The 17,025-nt window shown below is 44.7% G+C and overlaps 1 protein-coding gene across 2 annotated transcripts in view; it reads left to right on the top strand.

The window, feature by feature from the left end:
- Nucleotides 1–17,025, top strand: part of DOCK1 (dedicator of cytokinesis 1) — a 495,164-nt gene that overhangs the window by 69,907 nt on the left and 408,232 nt on the right. For both annotated transcript variants that reach the window (XM_080823568.1, XM_080823569.1), the window contains exons 6-12: nt 1,838–1,986; nt 5,553–5,688; nt 6,596–6,753; nt 8,225–8,306; nt 8,719–8,854; nt 11,528–11,600; nt 14,791–14,870. In XM_080823568.1, coding sequence (XP_080679694.1) covers nt 1,838–1,986; nt 5,553–5,688; nt 6,596–6,753; nt 8,225–8,306; nt 8,719–8,854; nt 11,528–11,600; nt 14,791–14,870 — 814 coding nt within the window. The remainder of the gene's footprint in view (nt 1–1,837; nt 1,987–5,552; nt 5,689–6,595; nt 6,754–8,224; nt 8,307–8,718; nt 8,855–11,527; nt 11,601–14,790; nt 14,871–17,025) is intronic.

Genomic DNA, 17,025 nt, shown 5'->3' with positions numbered 1-17,025 from the left:
ACCTAAGCATGCCCGTTACAGAGGTGGGGAAGTCGTTTGCATTCTGGTTTCATGTACGACTGTCCGGTTCTCCCAATCATGGGAGAAGCCTTATTAACGCAGGGAGGTAGAGACTCTGACATCTTCCATTTCCTATTCCCTCGGGGCATTTCTTTGCACATAAATTCATATTTGCAGAAGATTACCTTTTGTTAAGCCTGTATTTCTATTCAGAGTGTTGATTTCTCATATGCTAATGTTGTCAGCACAAAGCAAGGGCTCTGGAGAGAAGTCAGTGCATCGATTTCTTGGGAACACAGAAAACTTGCAAAAGTCCCACAGCTGCTCTCTGGGCAGGCTTGTTGTTTTTGATTATACAGTGGTTTCTTGTAAATGCACAGTAATAAGCAGTTGCAGTAATTGGTCATCAAATGTTCTCAAAAACCGAAAAGCGTAAAGTTAGCCATGAATGTTTTGTGTAAATCTGAGCAATTTTGTAGTCGGTCTTTCATGTTCAACTTAGCAATTTTTAAACAAAAATATGGCAGCAAAACAAACAGGGCTGATGCTGAGTGATCCGTTAGTGGGCACGGCTTTAGCCTTCCCACCCGGGATAGGCATGCCTGGCCATTACCTTGGTTTCCTTTTTAGAAATGCGGGTTTGCCTCTTGTGGACTTACATTGTTGGATTTGTACAAAGCCAGAAGAAATTCCTCACAGTACTTTTCTACGAATTGGTTTTTTGCTCTGCTCTGTGGTTGTAGACAAGTTAGCAGAATATTATGGAGTTTAGATATTTGATAAGGCTTTAGAAAAATGAATTATTAAGAGGAGATAAACCTAGTTGTGGAATACACCATTATTTTTGGCCATTTAGTTATTATTTAAGAAATGAACACTAGGACAATGCTGGGAAGAGGAGTTTGTGGGGTGCAGGATAATCTACTGGGGTGGGGATCATAGAACTTGCTAAAAGAAGGTCACATGCTAGAAATAGTGGGATGAGAGTTTCAGAGATGTAGAGCAGAAGTTATTTTAAAAAGTAGCAGTGGCCACATTTTAATATTTATAGGGACCCTGTTGAGAATTTTATCAAATTGAGTGTTTCCTAGATTTCTTTTCGCGGAAGGAACCACTGGCTTCTTTTAGGAGGTAGGGGCAATCCCAAATTTCCTTGATGAATTGTGCTCTTGGCTGTTGCAAAACTGTTGCCTTTTTTTTTGGTACCATCAATGCCTTCAAAATATGTAGAAAGTGATAAAAATGTGAGTTTGTGTTTTCCTTTTGATGTAAATGCACCAAGAGCTTGTAGATTCAGGTTTTACTCCTTGCAGAACCACTCTGCGTGCGCTGAGTGAACCCTGGTGCGTGTGGTTCCGTGAGATGCTATTCCCTCTAACTCGGCTGATGCCAGGCCCAGGTGGTCAGTTGCTTGGTGTGCTGAGCGTGGCACAGGGCACAGTCTTCAAATATTGAAGACTCCATGGCAAGATCTTCAGGCTCACACTGAATATGTGGGAGTTCCCGGGTAGCCAATTTTCGGGCCACGGACTTCTAGACTAGTTCACAGACTCAGTTTGCAGCTCCATGTCGAGATCTTGCTCTGGTTAACTTCTAGATTCAGGGGCGCATACTCAGAACATTGGCTGGAATATTGAGGATTGTGTATGACTTCTTATCCTTTTGATCTGTGAGTGCCTGATGGGAAGCAGACTCTATATCATGTGTTCCTGTTTCATGCTTTTGACATTGATTGAATCCCATCACGTAAAGCATGTGCTGCACGTGCATTTGGAAAACCATCTGCAGTGCTTGTTTCTACCAAGAGCTTCATGCACGGCTTTTGTCCCACCTGCAGCAAGACAACAGGGAGATGTTCCGAAGTGTGCGGCACATGATCTATGACCTCATTGAGTGGCGGTCGCAGATTCTTTCTGGAACTCTGCCTCAGGATGAGCTCAAAGAACTGAAGAAGAAGGTCACTGCCAAAATTGATTATGGAAACAGGTTTGTTTATTTGAAAGATGATTTCATGCTTAAATTATCCAATCTAATAACATTACCGTAAGCCTTGAGGAGGCTGAAATCCTGTTTTATCATAAAAAAAATTTCTAACATCACAATAAGGACATAGTTTTCATTTTTGAAAGGGTGGGTTATTTTCTGTTGGATTCTAAAAATCAGGAGTTTTCAGAGACATTGTCGAAACCTGTTGTGATCTGTGAGAAGCTGGGGCCAGGGTGGCCTGTCATGTTCACTCTTCCATGGGTGGCACCGCTGTGATTTTCCCTGACAAGGGACTTCTTTTGTTTTCTGCTTACAAGTCTTGACTTGGAGTCCAGACCAAGGGGTACTTTGTGCAATAACAAGCACCGGGTTGCTTTGTGGAACCCTAAGTTCTAAGAGTTGGAAGGGACATTGGAGGTCACCTTGAAACTTAACACCAACACCGGGCCAGGGGCTCCAGGTTTGGCAAAGCCAGATACAGCCAGCGAAATCTGAATCTCAGATAAACAACAACTAATTGTGCTTTGTGTAAGGATGTCTTTTGCAAAAGTTCCTGTCTACAGCGGGCCTCCACTCGGCCCTGCTTGAATGCCTTCAGCAGTGGTGCACTCCCTTCCCCACAGCGCTCGCTGGGCATGCCAGCGTTCGCAAGCCTTCCTGATGCTGAGCAGGATTGAGCTGCCTCATTCTGATTCTGCCAAGTCTGTGATCTGAGTGAGGCCCTGCCCTTTGCCACGGGATAACTCTCTGGTTATTCCTGTAATGTCAGAGCTGCAAGAAGTGTTTAAAAATGATCTGGTCACATGATTCCCAGATGCTGGTCTGTATCAGAATCACTCAGAGAGCTTTCAAAATGTAAAATTGTGGGACCTACTCCTGAAGATTCTGATTTCCAAGATGTGGAATGCTGGTTGGAAATCGCAGATTTTAAAAATAGGGTTGGACCATGCTGGATTGCAGATTGGGGAACTTCTGGGAGGGTCGGAACCTCTCATTTTACATATTAGGACTGTGTGCTCAGAGAATGGGAGAGGTTTGCCCCTAGCTGTTTAGCTGAAAGGTGCTCTGGGTAAACTAAAGAACCTCTCTGTAAAATCAGAATTATAACATAATGTTGTTTTCTAGTACTTCATCCTTTCAAGTGTGAGAAGTTTCTAAAAAAAATTATTACTTAGATGTAGTATTTGGATTAAAAGACCTACAGGAGAAGGTGTCTCCTCCCTACCCCCTTGCCCCACTAAATCTGTGTGTAGGATATTAGATATTGTTGCAGGGAAACCCATTTTATGAGGACCTGCTTAAACAAGAAAACGACAAAAAACAACAACAAACTTTTGGAGCTTTGATTCTGTTTTCTGTTGGAGTATTGTATTTTAAACTCATGTTCAGAAACCACCTGCTTAATTTGGCTGTGGGAAGAACCAAAGTACATCATGTCATGGAACAATCTAGTTAAGAAAGGAAGTGTTTCAAAACATAAATTACTACTTTGATCGGAAATACAGCCCTTATTAAGACAGTTTTTGACCTCTTGCTTTGTTAAGTTCTACCTTCATAGTAGAAGCTCACCGTGAATCAGAGCCATGTGAGCACCGGTTGCTGCAAAATATGCAGCATATGTTGGCATGAAGAAGACCCCTGATAGGCCACTTCCTGTACCATTTTCCATGTGGTATTCTGGAAAGAGCCTAGATGCTGCCATGAGAGGATTCTGGCTCAGAATCCAGGCTCTGTCTGGGTTCTTCTAGATGGTTCCCTGAGCTTAGGTTTCTGCTTCTCTGAAATGGATCTGACCACCTGTCCTGGCAGGAGTGAGAGGAGGAGCACATGGCAAGATGTATGCAGCAGGCTGGTACATAGCCTGGGCCTCTGCTCCTTAGGGAGCCTGATTCTCTGTGGCCCATGGGATCTCTGGCCCCCTCCTCCTAAAGCCAGGTGCTTTGTAGATAGGCCTAGGCCAGCACTGGCTCCGCCCATACAGGAAAGGATTCTCTCCCCACCTTATTAGCATTGACTCCACCCATACCAGCCTTGATCCTGCCCACACCAGCACTGGCTCCGCCCATGCAGGAAAGGATTCTCTCCCCACCTCATTAGCATTGACTCCACCCATACCAGCCTTGATCCTGCCCACACCAGCACTGGCTCCGCCCATGCAGGAAAGGATTCTCTCCCCACCTCATTAGCATTGACCCTACCCATACCAGCGCTGACACCTCCCAGGGGCAGGTTCATGGTTTGGGTGAGCTGTAATATTTGGGAGAGGGGCTTTCCTCGTTAGTGGAACATGTTGCAGAGACAACTGATAGAGCCCAAAAGCCTTATTTTTTTCTTTTTTTAAAATGTTTTTCTCTTCCTCTTGAGGCACCCCACAATCACTGCAACTACTGAGGCTGTTTTCATGCAGAGCAAAAAGCCTCTGACTCTTTGTTTAAAAGCCTGTTTACCCTCCTGTTGCTGACAGGCCCAGTTGGTTCTGCTTCACCATCAGTGGATTTGCTCAGTAGATATTTACAGGGAAAAACAAGGTCTTTGTGACTGCCTTCCAAATGGTGCAGTGGCCCAGCATATCTAGCAGAATGATCCTGCCTGACATGGTACCAGACTCCTATCCAGTGTTAAGGTGTGTGACCTTCAGAGAAGAGAGGTCAGAGATGAATTTGTCATTATTACCAAGTCAACTTCCCTCTTAAAACTGTAATTGTTAAAGGTGTTACTTAATTGAAATTTATCTTTCCTTCAGCAGACTCTTTACATTGCTGTATGCTTAAAAAAAACCCCGAAAAGTTCCTGCTTCTATAGACTTGTTAATCACAGGAAGAAAATCCCAAAGGCAAAGTATAAGGCATCTGTGGTTAAGATCCTCATATCTTATTAAAAAGAAAACCGTAACACATCACATAGCACAGCTCCTGGTTTCTTTCTTTACATAATGGTCTTTGTTTATTCTTTAAATGAAAACTGTTAAAAATCACCTAACAGTTTTCTTGGATTTGGGGAAACAGAATGTTGTCCAAAAGACATTTCCAGATATAGATGGACAGGCTTATTAGACAGATGCTGCTCGTGTTTTAAGTTGGCTACTACGTCTAGCCATCTGGCCAGAAAGTTGCTTAATGTTATTGTGGGTAACTTCCACATGTTTGGTGTTGAAACATATTAGCATGTCTTTATCAAAGATCTTCTGATGGGATGATTTGGGGATTAGAACTGGCTGTAGGTACAAGGAAAGCTGTGTGATAAAACTTACCAGAATAGAGTATGCCTCTGCTCCAGCTCCTCCTCCCTCTTCTCCCCAGCTTAGTGATGATGGGACAGTCACAACCACCAGTTTTAAGTATTTGGGCACGTGGGTTTGTATGTCATTGCATATATACACATATATGAGTAATGACTACGTACATATAGACACTCTGTCTGTACATGCTATGTATCGCACCCCCCCCCCGAATATACACAGCAGGTGTATGCTTCAAACTGTCCACGCTGTTTACGTAGTACTTAGTAACCCACACTTCAAAGCCCTTGGTTTGTGTCCATGAAGTTCTGAATTCTTCTTCTTGTAGAATTCTCGACCTGGACTTGGTGGTGAGAGATGAAGACGGGAACATTTTGGATCCAGAACTAACTAGCACGATTAGTCTCTTTAGAGCTCACGAAATAGCTTCTAAACAAGTGGAGGAAAGATTGCAGGAAGAAAAGGTAAGTTCTGTTCTCCAGAATGTGCCCATTTACGTTTGGAGTACCTTTCCTCCGTAACTGCTTTCAGCACTAATGAATCACCAGCGAAGCCCAGAATTTGCACTAGAAAACCCCCCAGAAGCACAACTGAACCACACACTTCATGCAGTGACGAATGGAAAGGAGCCCAGGTCAAAACATGCTGCTGACGACCAGAAAGAATTTCATCCTTTGGTGGGGGGAGGGTTGGACAGCACTTGCTCTGTCTTAGGAGGCAGGGTCTTAATGACATTGACTTCGTGTTCTCATATCATGGGAAACAGGACTTGATTCTGCATTTCCTCTTTGATAGGAACCCACGGAGTGACATACTCTAAGCTCGATGAGGTCAGGGAGCACATGTCTCACTGATCTTCTTCATCCTCTCTAGTCTGTAACGGGATTTTCTCTCTAGCAGCTATTCAGAAATCAGCTGATTGAGTCAGCCATTCGTTCAGCGAGTCTTCATTGAGCACCTGCTGTGTGCTTCCTCCTGAGGACGTAACAATGAATAAGACAGAAATGTCCTCGGAGGATTTAGCCGCATGCAGAAACGAAAATTAAGCAAGTATGCTTGCAAACGCCATTGTGATTGATTGAGGAGACCATCGAGTACCTGAGGACAGGACTCAGGACAAACAAACTTTGATGGGATTGTGACCTTTGCAGAGGGCGTAGTTACTTTTCCTTTGGGTGTGTGCGTGTGTTGAGAACTTGAAGTGGGGCAAGGAAGTGACTTGTGGCTTTGCTGTGTTATGCCAACTGGTTGCACATAATTTCTTCTTCTGTCCAAAATAAAGAAAGCAAGGGTTAATGGTAAAGAAAGCGAGGGAGAATAAAGCAAGCGAGGGTATTGCTAATTTCCACTTTCTATTTTATTTCTACTTAGTCCCAAAAGCAGAACATAGATATTAACAGACAAGCGAAGTTTGCTGCCACCCCTTCTCTGGCCTTGTTTGTCAACCTCAAAAATGTGGTTTGTAAAATCGGGGAAGATGCCGAGGTGCTCATGTCTCTTTATGACCCTGTGGAGTCCAAATTCATCAGGTCAGTGACGCCTCCCTGCTGCAGGCTTTCCTCTCTGGTTAGTGGGTATAGTGTTAGGAGAACGGCACTGGAACCACCATACTTGTTGCTCTCACAGATAGCAGTGGGGTCGTCCACTGGCCAGGCTTCCCCCAGCAGCTGAAGCCAGTGCTGTTTTGGGACCGCGTAATGGCAGCGCTTGGGCTCTGGGCCAGCGTCCGCTTTCTTCTTCCCTGCACGCATGTGGGTTATTGAACATGGAGTTTGGTCTTGTAATGTTCCAGGGACCTGGCAACTGAAGATTGAACTGATTGCTTCCTGCATTGTCCTTATAGGGTTTTATGTTTTTATGTTTCCAGACCGCCCCCTCTCCCCCAAAAGAGTATCATTCTTGTCTTAATCTTTTAAGCTTTTAGTTTTTTGTCAGTTTTATTTTTGGACCTTTGGCCTGTTGTTATTTCTGCAACACAATTGGCTGGAAAGTAGCATCTAGACCAGTGCCTGCTACAGTGCTCTCACTTAATATATGTCGAACAATTTGTTGAACAAAATAGTATAAATGTAAATATTTTAAATATTATAAATCTTGTCTCTGCCATTCCTGTCATTTGTAATATGGTCTCTTTTCCTAGTTCTTGCTTTTGTCTCTTAGTATAACTTTCACTTTGTCCATATGGAAAAATTATGGTTTAGATTATGTGTGACGTGTGCATGTGTATGCATTTAAAACTGAAACTTCTTCATTTATATTATTCACATTTTTTTTTTAGAGAGAAAGCGTGCACATGCGTGTGAGGGTGGGGAAGAGCAGAGAGAGAGAGAGAAAGAGAGAGAATGAATCTTAAGCAGACTCTACTCTTGGCGCATAGCCTGATACGGGGCTCCATCTCATGACCTTGAGATCTTGACCTAAGTGAAAATCAAGGGTCGGGTGCTTAACTGACGAGTCACCCAGGCACCCCTGTATTATTCAAAAATTAAAGAGTTAGTATGTGACAGAAAACAATAAATGGATGAATTTCATCCTCATTTCTGATATGGACTTCATTTCTTTTTAGGATTCAATTTGTGTATTTGGCATAGTTGTTTGTTACAGACTGTGAACTAGTCGTGCAGTACTTTTTTATGCTGTAAATGAATGAATGGTGAATTTTGGATTATAATCAGTCTAAATAAACCGGTGATGCTCTTAAAATAATGAACTTTGAAATGACATTTGCAAATAGTTCCACTGCGGTTGTAACCCTAGACATCCCAAATGACAGCCCCTCAAGGGTTTTGTACTGACCCTTCGTGACTGCTACCTTGTGTGGGAGATGACTTCCATGTTAATGGAAGAGCCGCTCTGTGTGGCGTGGCTGACATTTCTGAGCTCGTGCAGTTTCCTGCATCATGGACCTCCGTGATGGTAATCATAAATCAGTGTGGGTATCTGTTTAGTGCCCTGTTGTATTTGGAAAATGAATTCGCTTTTATTTCTTTTGTTTTCAAGTGAAAACTACCTGGTTCGCTGGTCCAGTTCAGGATTGCCTAAAGATATAGACAGATTACATAATTTGCGAGCTGTCTTTACTGTAAGTACACCCAAAGCAGTTCATTTGAATCATCCACCATCCTAATGATTATTTTTAACGACCTCCCTCTGTCTTTCCTCCCTGCTGGAGCATGGATCCTTGGGATGCCTGCAATCCACGGGAATTCAGTAATAACAAAACGCCTTCCCAGAGCTGTTCTGGGTCTCTAGCTTCCCTGTGAATCCCCGTGGCAGAGATCTACCCCAGCACTCTCTTAAACTTGTATCTGAAGTTTGCTTAACATTAATTGACTGTTGTTTCTCAGTTCCTTTTTGTTATGTGAATAACTTATTAAGATGCTAAAAAGTGGTCAGAGAAGAGCGTCTCAATCCATCTTTTTACTGTCTGTTTCAATTGAACCTGCACTGAGTAATGGTTCTCTAAAATAATTTATGGAAATTAATATTTCTAGGACCTCGGAAGCAAAGACCTGAAAAGGGACAAAATCAGTTTTGTTTGTCAAATTGTTCGAGTGGGTCGCATGGAGCTGAGGGACAACAACACCAGGAAACTGACCTCGGGCTTGCGGCGGCCTTTCGGAGTGGCCGGTAATGCATTCCTCTCCTTTTCCTGAGAGTTTCAGGATCCTCACTTTCACTGTGAGTAGGCGCTGCTGCAGCTGATGCTGGACAGCAGGCTGCTCTGATTTATAAACTCTTCTGTTAGAAGAAAAAAAATCTTCTTTTCTTTGTGGTTTCTGTGGACATGCAGCTCAGGAGGCTTCAGTCTGCAAGTTTCAGATGTAAATCATATATTTGGTTTTCAAGCAGATCCCATCTCCTGAGGGAGACCCTGACCCACATTCTCAGCCTGGAGGAAAGCCAGCCACTGGATGCTTTCATGGTTTCTGGACTTGGTGATTGATTGATTTAGGAGGGAATTTGCACTGAATAGTCAAAGTGATGAAGAGGCAGAAGGAGAACAGACCGTGAGGAGGACACGGTTATCTTGAAATAGGTGTCGTCTGTCCTCCATGTTTGTGTTCTGTTATTTTGGTGACAGCTCAAGAAAAGGGACAGATTAGTCACATCTGCTGGGGGAAGGTGAAGGTGTCCCCCCAGTCTGCTGGGGGAAGGTGAGAGTGTCCCCATTCTGCTGAGGGAAGGTGAAGGTGTCCCCCCAGTCTGCTGGGGGGAAGGTGCGAGTGTCCCCAGTCTGCTGGGAGAAGGTGAGAGTGTCCCCGGTCTGCTTGGGGGAAGGTGAAGGTGTCCCCATTCTGCTGGAGGAAGGTGAGGTATCCCCAGTCTGCTGGGGGAGGGTGAAGAAAGCTACGTTTTTGGTGTGAAAGATAGATATTTTAATGCAGTGATTCTTGACGCTAACTGTACCTGAGAACGGTTTGGAGAACTATTGAAAAATGTATTCTTGCCCAGCCCCCACAGCCTGCCAGTTAAATTAGAATTGCTGCTTTAACCAGCATCACCTGTGAGCCACTATGGGCTCTGCTGTGAGGAGGACACGGTTATCTTGAAATAGACAGCAGACAGTGGGCCGCTGCCATTACACTGTCTTTCCTCCTTGCGTTACATGCGGCGTTGAGCATGCCGGTCGGGCCGTCCTGAAGTCATGAGCACCTGTGATCTCAGGACGTCTTCCCACCGGCTGTTCTCTCCCCACCTCAGAAGGTGGGTCATGTTTTTGGTAATCAGCTTCTGCCCATTCTGGTGCAATTCCAGTTCCCACATAGGAACTTAATTTTGAGGTTTTATCCAGAATAACTTCTGCGTGTTTATGTCAACAGAGCCCAGATGAACATGTGTTGTGGACCTTTAAGCCCACAGTTCTCTGGAAGCCTTCTATGGAAAATATCATGTCACATTTCTCTCTTAATATAGTGCAACAGCGGGGGTATAAAAATTACGAAAAAGCAAAAAGCGTCGTTAAGACATATGTCATTCAGGATTCTGTATAGCCGGGCTCATGCCAGACTCCCAGACAGAGAAAGAACTTCCGTGGCACGGGCCAGCGTGCTGCAGGCGGCGATGAGGGAGACACTCCGCGAAATCTGTCCATATTGTCACGGCCTTCACCTCCGGGCTTGGGAGGGGTTCCTGGGAGCTGGGAGGGCGGTCACTTCCAGGACATAGGGAATGAAGGCTGCCTTTTCCTGCCTGGATGCGAGTCACCATCCTTGCTTCCTCGGTGCCTTCCTGCGAGACTTGGCTGGGCTCTTGATGTGTTTCCGGGGCAGACACTGGGCGTGTTTGACCAGGGGACACACTCAGCTGGTGGGATCAGCTCTGCGACGGAGGAGAGAGGTGTGTAGACACATAGGCAGGCGGTCCACCGTGGCTTGTGGGCAGCAGGTGGTGTCTGAGGCTCAGACTCCTTGTGTCGTGGCCCAGAGCTTGACCAGCGGAGATTTTCTGGCTCTCTGACTTGGGGCAGGGTCATCCGATTGTGTCCTTGAGCCTGAATTTCCTCAGTTGTGTAGGAGGTAATGGTGAGGAATCACTTGTCTGGTGCCGCTTGGAAGAGTGTCCACAGATGGGGGAGTGGAGTGGGTGGGTGGATGGCAGTGACTTTACTATCGTGATGTCACTCGGGGGAATGCAAGAACGTTCAGATGCCCCAGAGCTGGGCCAGCCAATGTGGTCGGCCCTGGCCACAGGCGGTTGTTATGTAGATGAATGAAATCAAAGGAAAAATTCGGTCCTACCACCACATTTCAGGTGCTTGTGGTTCCAGAACATCTCATCACAAGACGTGCTGCTGGGCAGTGCATCTCTAAAGTGTCCGTTGTGTCCTAGGCAAAGGAATGAATGAATGAATGAATGAATGAATTTATTTTTTAAATTATTTAAAAATATTTTATTTATCTGAGAGAGAGAGTGTGCACAAGTGGAGGAGAGGCAGGCAGAAGAAGAGGGAGAAGCAGGCTCCCAGCTGAGCAGGGAGTGTGACATGGGGCTCGATCCCAGGACCCTGGGATCATGGCCTGAGCCAACGTCAGACGCTTAACTGACTGAGCCACCCAGGCGCCCCCAGGCAAAAGAGTGTGCTAAGTGGAACTCTGCTGTCTGAACCCCATTGGGCCAGGATTTTCATATAACTTCATTTTTCTTTTGAACATGGAAGTGCTGTAAACTCAGCTATTTAAAAAAAAACATGGCCGCCGCACGGTTTATGCTGTTTTTGATCAGAAGACAATCTGTTGTTCCTCTGTTTGTTTTCTCTGATTATAGCACTTACACAAAACAATGTTCTGTTCTTGTCCCTAGTGATGGACGTAACAGATATCATAAATGGGAAAGTAGACGACGAAGACAAGCAGCACTTCATCCCCTTTCAGCCGTAAGTACGGACCGGTCAGAGCATCGACGAGATAGAACATGGAGAACATGTGTTTGTAGTAATTCTCTTGGAAATTAAGTTTATAAATTCAGCACCAATAGCGATTCCTTCTTTTCTAATAATGAAGAATTTGTGGAATCACTGCCGTCGTGCATGGCATTTTTGTAGCCCCAAGATTCTTGGGTTACAGTTGCTTTATGGTCTTGCATGGAGAAGTTTTCTGTGTGTTTCAGGGGAGTCACCTTATATCACACGGGACACGCAGAAATACCCTTCTGTGAGCATGCGTGTTTCTCTGCATCATGGATGTTTTCTAGTAGCTATTCACATACTCAAAATACAGTACTTTCAAATTCATCACGGGAGGTGGCTCCTTTTAAAATATAAAACCGAACAAAATAATGATGAATTGTTTTATAAGGCGAGAAAGAATGCTGGAAGCAAATAATCATGCTGCTGGTTTTCTGTCTCGTTGCTTTGAGTGGACTGGGTCTGTGCTCACCACTCTTAGGGTTTATCTAGTTCGGAAGCTGAGTGTGTGGAGAGGTGCGGGAAGCTTGGAAAACATTTAGAGGAGATTTGTTAAATTGATTCTCTGATTGGAAGGTAGATCCCGTGGAAATGGTCGAAAGAATCGGTTATTTCCTTGGAGAGTAAGGTGAGAGAGTACCTATGTAAGTCTGCAGCCATTTCACTGGGCACTTCTCCATCTCAGACAGCCATGGAGAAGAAGAGGTTTAGAGTGGTTTAAGATAATCAGAAGAGACAGTTTCCTCCTGGGGGTGGAAAGTCTTAGAAGAGGAGACCATAAGGCGTGTTGGCATGACCTGTCAGAGTGCTCCGCCTTCTGCCTCTTCTCATTTCTGCTTTTACTTAAGTAGTTCCATGCTTGGAACAAATTTTATTTTAGGACCTGTACCTTGTGTTCAGGTGTTGGCCGAGGAGGCTTGGAGGCTGGTGATACCCAGAGTGTGGCTGAGCGAGTCTCCCTGGGGGTAAGGTGGGCTGGAACTGTGAGCTAGGCTTCCCTTTGTACTACCCATTCTTGCATGAGGGATCCCCGCACTCAGCCCCAGGCTGGAGAACCACGTGTTTAGGATGGGATTAGAGTGGTTTTCTTCGCTGGCAGGTGGTCTAGTCAGAAGGAAATTCTAGTCTAGTCTAGGAAATTCCACAGTCTGCTCAGTGGAAATTTTTGTGATCTTCCCAACATGAGACTAACTGAAAACGCTGCATTAACTAGCTTGAAATGGGTGTCTTGCTACACACAACTGGAGACACAGTTGTTTTGTGGCTTTATTCTATTAGAGTTGCTCTTCTGCCCAATATGGTAACCTTCTGTCCAGTATGGTAATCTTGAGCTACATGTGGCTATTTAAATTAGTGAAGATGGAATAAAAGTAAATACTTAGTTCTTTATTTACACTAGTCCCATTTAAAGTGTTCAGTATCACAGGTAGCTGGTGGCTACCGTATTTGTCATTATGGATCTAGAGCATTCCCATCATTGCAGAACATCCTGTTGGATAGTACTTGCTTGTAATCACACACAGTGAAGATAGTTACGAGGATAGTTATCAGTTCTGCACAATCTGGAAGTTTCCTCAGTAAACAAGGGAAACATCATCTTTGAACATGGGCAGATATTGAGGTAATAAATAAAATATACCCTTATAAAATGATAATATTAAGGCTTCTTTTGCCCATGAGAAATAATGTAGCCCAGTGCTGATTTGAAAGCTGTTTTATCTATTAGACCTCAGAGTTTCCTGATGCCCTGATGTACCACTGAGTTGAAATTACCTGTTGCCTGCTAGTATCTTCTGGGAAAAGTCAAGGAAAAAAAAGGAACTGTAGGTTATTGTTTGAAAAGTTAGGTGAGTTACTAGTTTTAGATTCCCTAGTCTAAATTTCAGTGGGACATGTTAGGAGCCATCTGAGATAGCATATTGCCGCCATCTTTTTCTGTCTTATAGCAAAACACCCATTTTAAAAAATACTGTTACACGTTCAACTCTTACTGTAATTTGTGACTCCTTGCTCCATTAAAAGAAGACTAATATACAGATTAATATTTCCAGTGCTTGAAACAAAAGAGCAGCATGATTTTAATAGCAAAATAAGCAATGAAACCAGTTCTTTGGGAAATACCATGCTAATGAAACCGTTTTTTGCTCCATTAAAACTGATTTATTATATCGCAGGATAAGTTTTAGGGAAGGAAACAGAGTACATCTTTTTCTTTCTGTCTTTTTTAACTGGGTGAAGTAAATGAAAGCAGTCCTCAGCTCTCTTGAGTAATGTGGGCTCACGTGATAAATAACGCTTGGCCTTGGTTCTGGAAATGATTTTAAGCATTAGGGACTTGATGTCCATTTTCTTGCTCTCATTGCATGCTATGTTTGCTGTGCTACATGGTATTTCTCTTTGCACGTGGTGCCTGTTTGTACTTACCTGTTGGTTTTAGTGTAGCTTCTATGAACAACTCATGGCCCATGGGACCCCCAAATGTTGATAGTTTACATTCATAATTGGGTCACAGTTTGACCTTTCAGACAGGGTGCTTATGTTCTCCAAAGACTGTGCCATTCTTCTCACACTTAATTATTGGAGGCCACATTGGGTAACACAGGTCGATGGAGCAGAGTGGTTGGTCATCACCCAAGTTCCCCAAGCAATTAAGTTGTAGGGATCTTTTTTTTTGGTCTTGATTTTGCTTTTCCCTTTGCACCACCTGCCCCTTGACCTATGCCATGGTCAGGAATTACTGAAATTGAAGAAACAGATCTTAACATTCCTTGTAATTAAATGCTGTCCAATCACATTATTTTCAGATAAGTGCCCTTTTTTATTATCTGGTAGAAATGGAGTGGAGGCTTGGTGCATGTTTATGTCTGGGGATAGGGTCGACCTCGTTTGCTTTACTTCTCTTGTGTGGTTCAGCATTTTCCTGATCAATGCTCTTCCCTGTCTCTCTTGTCACCTATCCTGTCCTTTGTCGTGCGTTGATTCATGATGACTCTCTCGCATTCGGTGACGATGATCTCTTGTGTTCCCTTGTTACCGTGACCTCTGGGTCTCTGTGCCCCTTTGTCTCCTGTGGTCTTGGTCGTCCCGTGCCCTCCAGGCTCGCGTTGGACGACGCCATTCGACACAAGCCGCTGAACATGTCATCCCGTTTTTCACCCAGGGTGGCAGGGGAGAATGACTTCCTTCAGACTGTTATAAACAAAGTCATTGCTGCCAAAGAAGTCAACCACAAGGGCCAGGGTATGTATTCTGTTTTATTGCTATAAATGTTCACTTATTACATGAACTTGGGATAATCCTGTATGGTTTGCGTTTTAGTTTGACGATCATGATGGTGGTGATGATGATGAAGATGCTGCTGCTGATGGTGGTGATGGTGCTCCTGGTGGTGATGATGTTGGTGATGAGATTGGTGATGATGATGGTGATGATAGTGATGATGTTGGTGATGGTGCTCGTGGTTCTGATGATGTTGGTGATGAGGATGGTGATGATGATGGTGGTGACGGTGATGATAGCGATGATGGTGGTGATGGTGCTTGTGGTTCGGATGATGTTGGTGATGAGGATGATAGCGATGCTGGTGGTGATGGCGCTCGTGGTTCTGATGATGTTGGTGATGAGAATGGTCATGATGATGATGGTGATGGTGATAATAGTGGTGATGATGGTGATGATGATGGTGATGATAGTGATGATGTTGGTGATGGTGTTCGTGGTTCTGATGATGTTGGTGTTGAGGATGGTCATGATATTGTTGGTGATGGTGATAGTGATGATTTTGGTCATGGTGCTCATGGTGGTGATGATGTTGGTGATGAGGATGGTGATGGTGATGATGATGATGATGTTAATGATGAGAACGAGGATGGTGGTGGTGGTGATGCTGCTGATGGTGATGGTGATATGGGCAGTATTGGGTCATGATCTACATGGACAATGGATGTACAGTGTATGGAGGTTTTCTTGCTGGTCCCTCTTATGAGCATGGCTGAGAGCCAACCCCTGGATGAGTGGGGAAAGGGTGAGCGGGACACAATGACATGTTTGCAAAGAGTCCAGAGTTGATGAGACTTGGAAGCAAGTAATTTGTTTGCCTTCCTGAGTCTTCTCCAGCCCTCCCCTCTCCTCCCAACCATTTTTGAAAGCTCATAAAGGATTTTACAAGAGAATACAGTCACTGTCCACTGGTTGTTACTCCATCTTTGCTGCTCAGAGAAATGTGGAGGCACCGGACACAGCCCAGCTCTGCGTGCACCGTTGATTCTCTCTTCCATGCCCTTGTCACATGCTTGGTCCCAGCACATGGTTTCCTGGGCCTCTTCTTCCTCCCCCCAAAGCTGTGGCTTTGTTTTGGAGACGAATCTCTCTTCAGTTTTGTAATGGAAGGGATTTTTCCTCCTGACTCCACCATCTTGCACTCATCGTTTTTAATCCCACGCTGACAGGTTTCCCAGCAGCTGACCTTCTGTTGGCAGAGGCAATGAATCAATCACCCAGGGCTGGTGACAGTTGGCACTCGGGCTGGCCAGGACCGCTGCCAGAAAACAGCTGTTTATGGAGGCCTCGCCTCTGGCTCTAGGGCAAGTCACCTTCAGAACTTCTCCACCTAAGGCTGCTCTCAGCAGCAGTGGGAGAACCCATTCTTTGGTCCTCGGTTAGATGCAGACTTACCAGAAACTCAGTGGAGCTTAAGTGGCTAGACCTCTTTCATTGTCGAGTTATCTTATGTCACTAGCTTTTTAAGAAATGATTCTCTTGCCTCATTTCCCATTGTTATAAAGGAGAGTATGAATTGAGTTTGAAGAACGTTCTGGAGGAGGGAGAAGCCTTTGGCTTTCTCTGGTGTGAACCAGCCAGCCCCTTCCCTGATAAACAACAACAAAACAAAAACCCCAACTAAAGCATTAATGAACTGTGGCCTCTGTTGACAGAGTGGTTTAAGCTGACCCAGGACCCACCTTCTCATCAATTACCAGCTCTCTGATTTGCACTTTAATTGAAAACCATAGGGAGATCCAATTAAAGCTGTTTTGATTGGAGCCAGCCTCAGCCTGGGAGCACCTGCCCCCAGACCCCAGGCTTCCGCTGGATTGAATTTCTCTTGCAGAGCCATCAGATTCTGAGAAACACTGTCCCAGAGTTACACAGGAGAAGTGGAGGTTGGTGTCAGGCCAGCAGGAGGACCCACAACCAGGCTCATGGGTGTCGGGGTGCAAACCTGTGTCCCCAGAGCTGAGAGTGGGGGCTCAGTTCCTTGAAGTCTAGGAGGAGGGGTGTTTCCAGGTCACAGTGAGAACTGAGAGATAAGAACATTGTTTTTTCAAGGGGACCCCAGGTGCCTTCCTGAACTGAAGTGCCCCCGGGCAATGTTGCTGGCTGGTTTTTAGATTGT

This window comes from Martes martes, assembly GCF_963455335.1.
Source record: "Martes martes genome assembly, chromosome: 14".
NCBI lineage: Eukaryota > Metazoa > Chordata > Mammalia > Carnivora > Mustelidae > Martes > Martes martes.
Note: the sequence above shows the minus strand (reverse complement) of the source record. Positions and strands in the feature narration are given on the sequence as shown.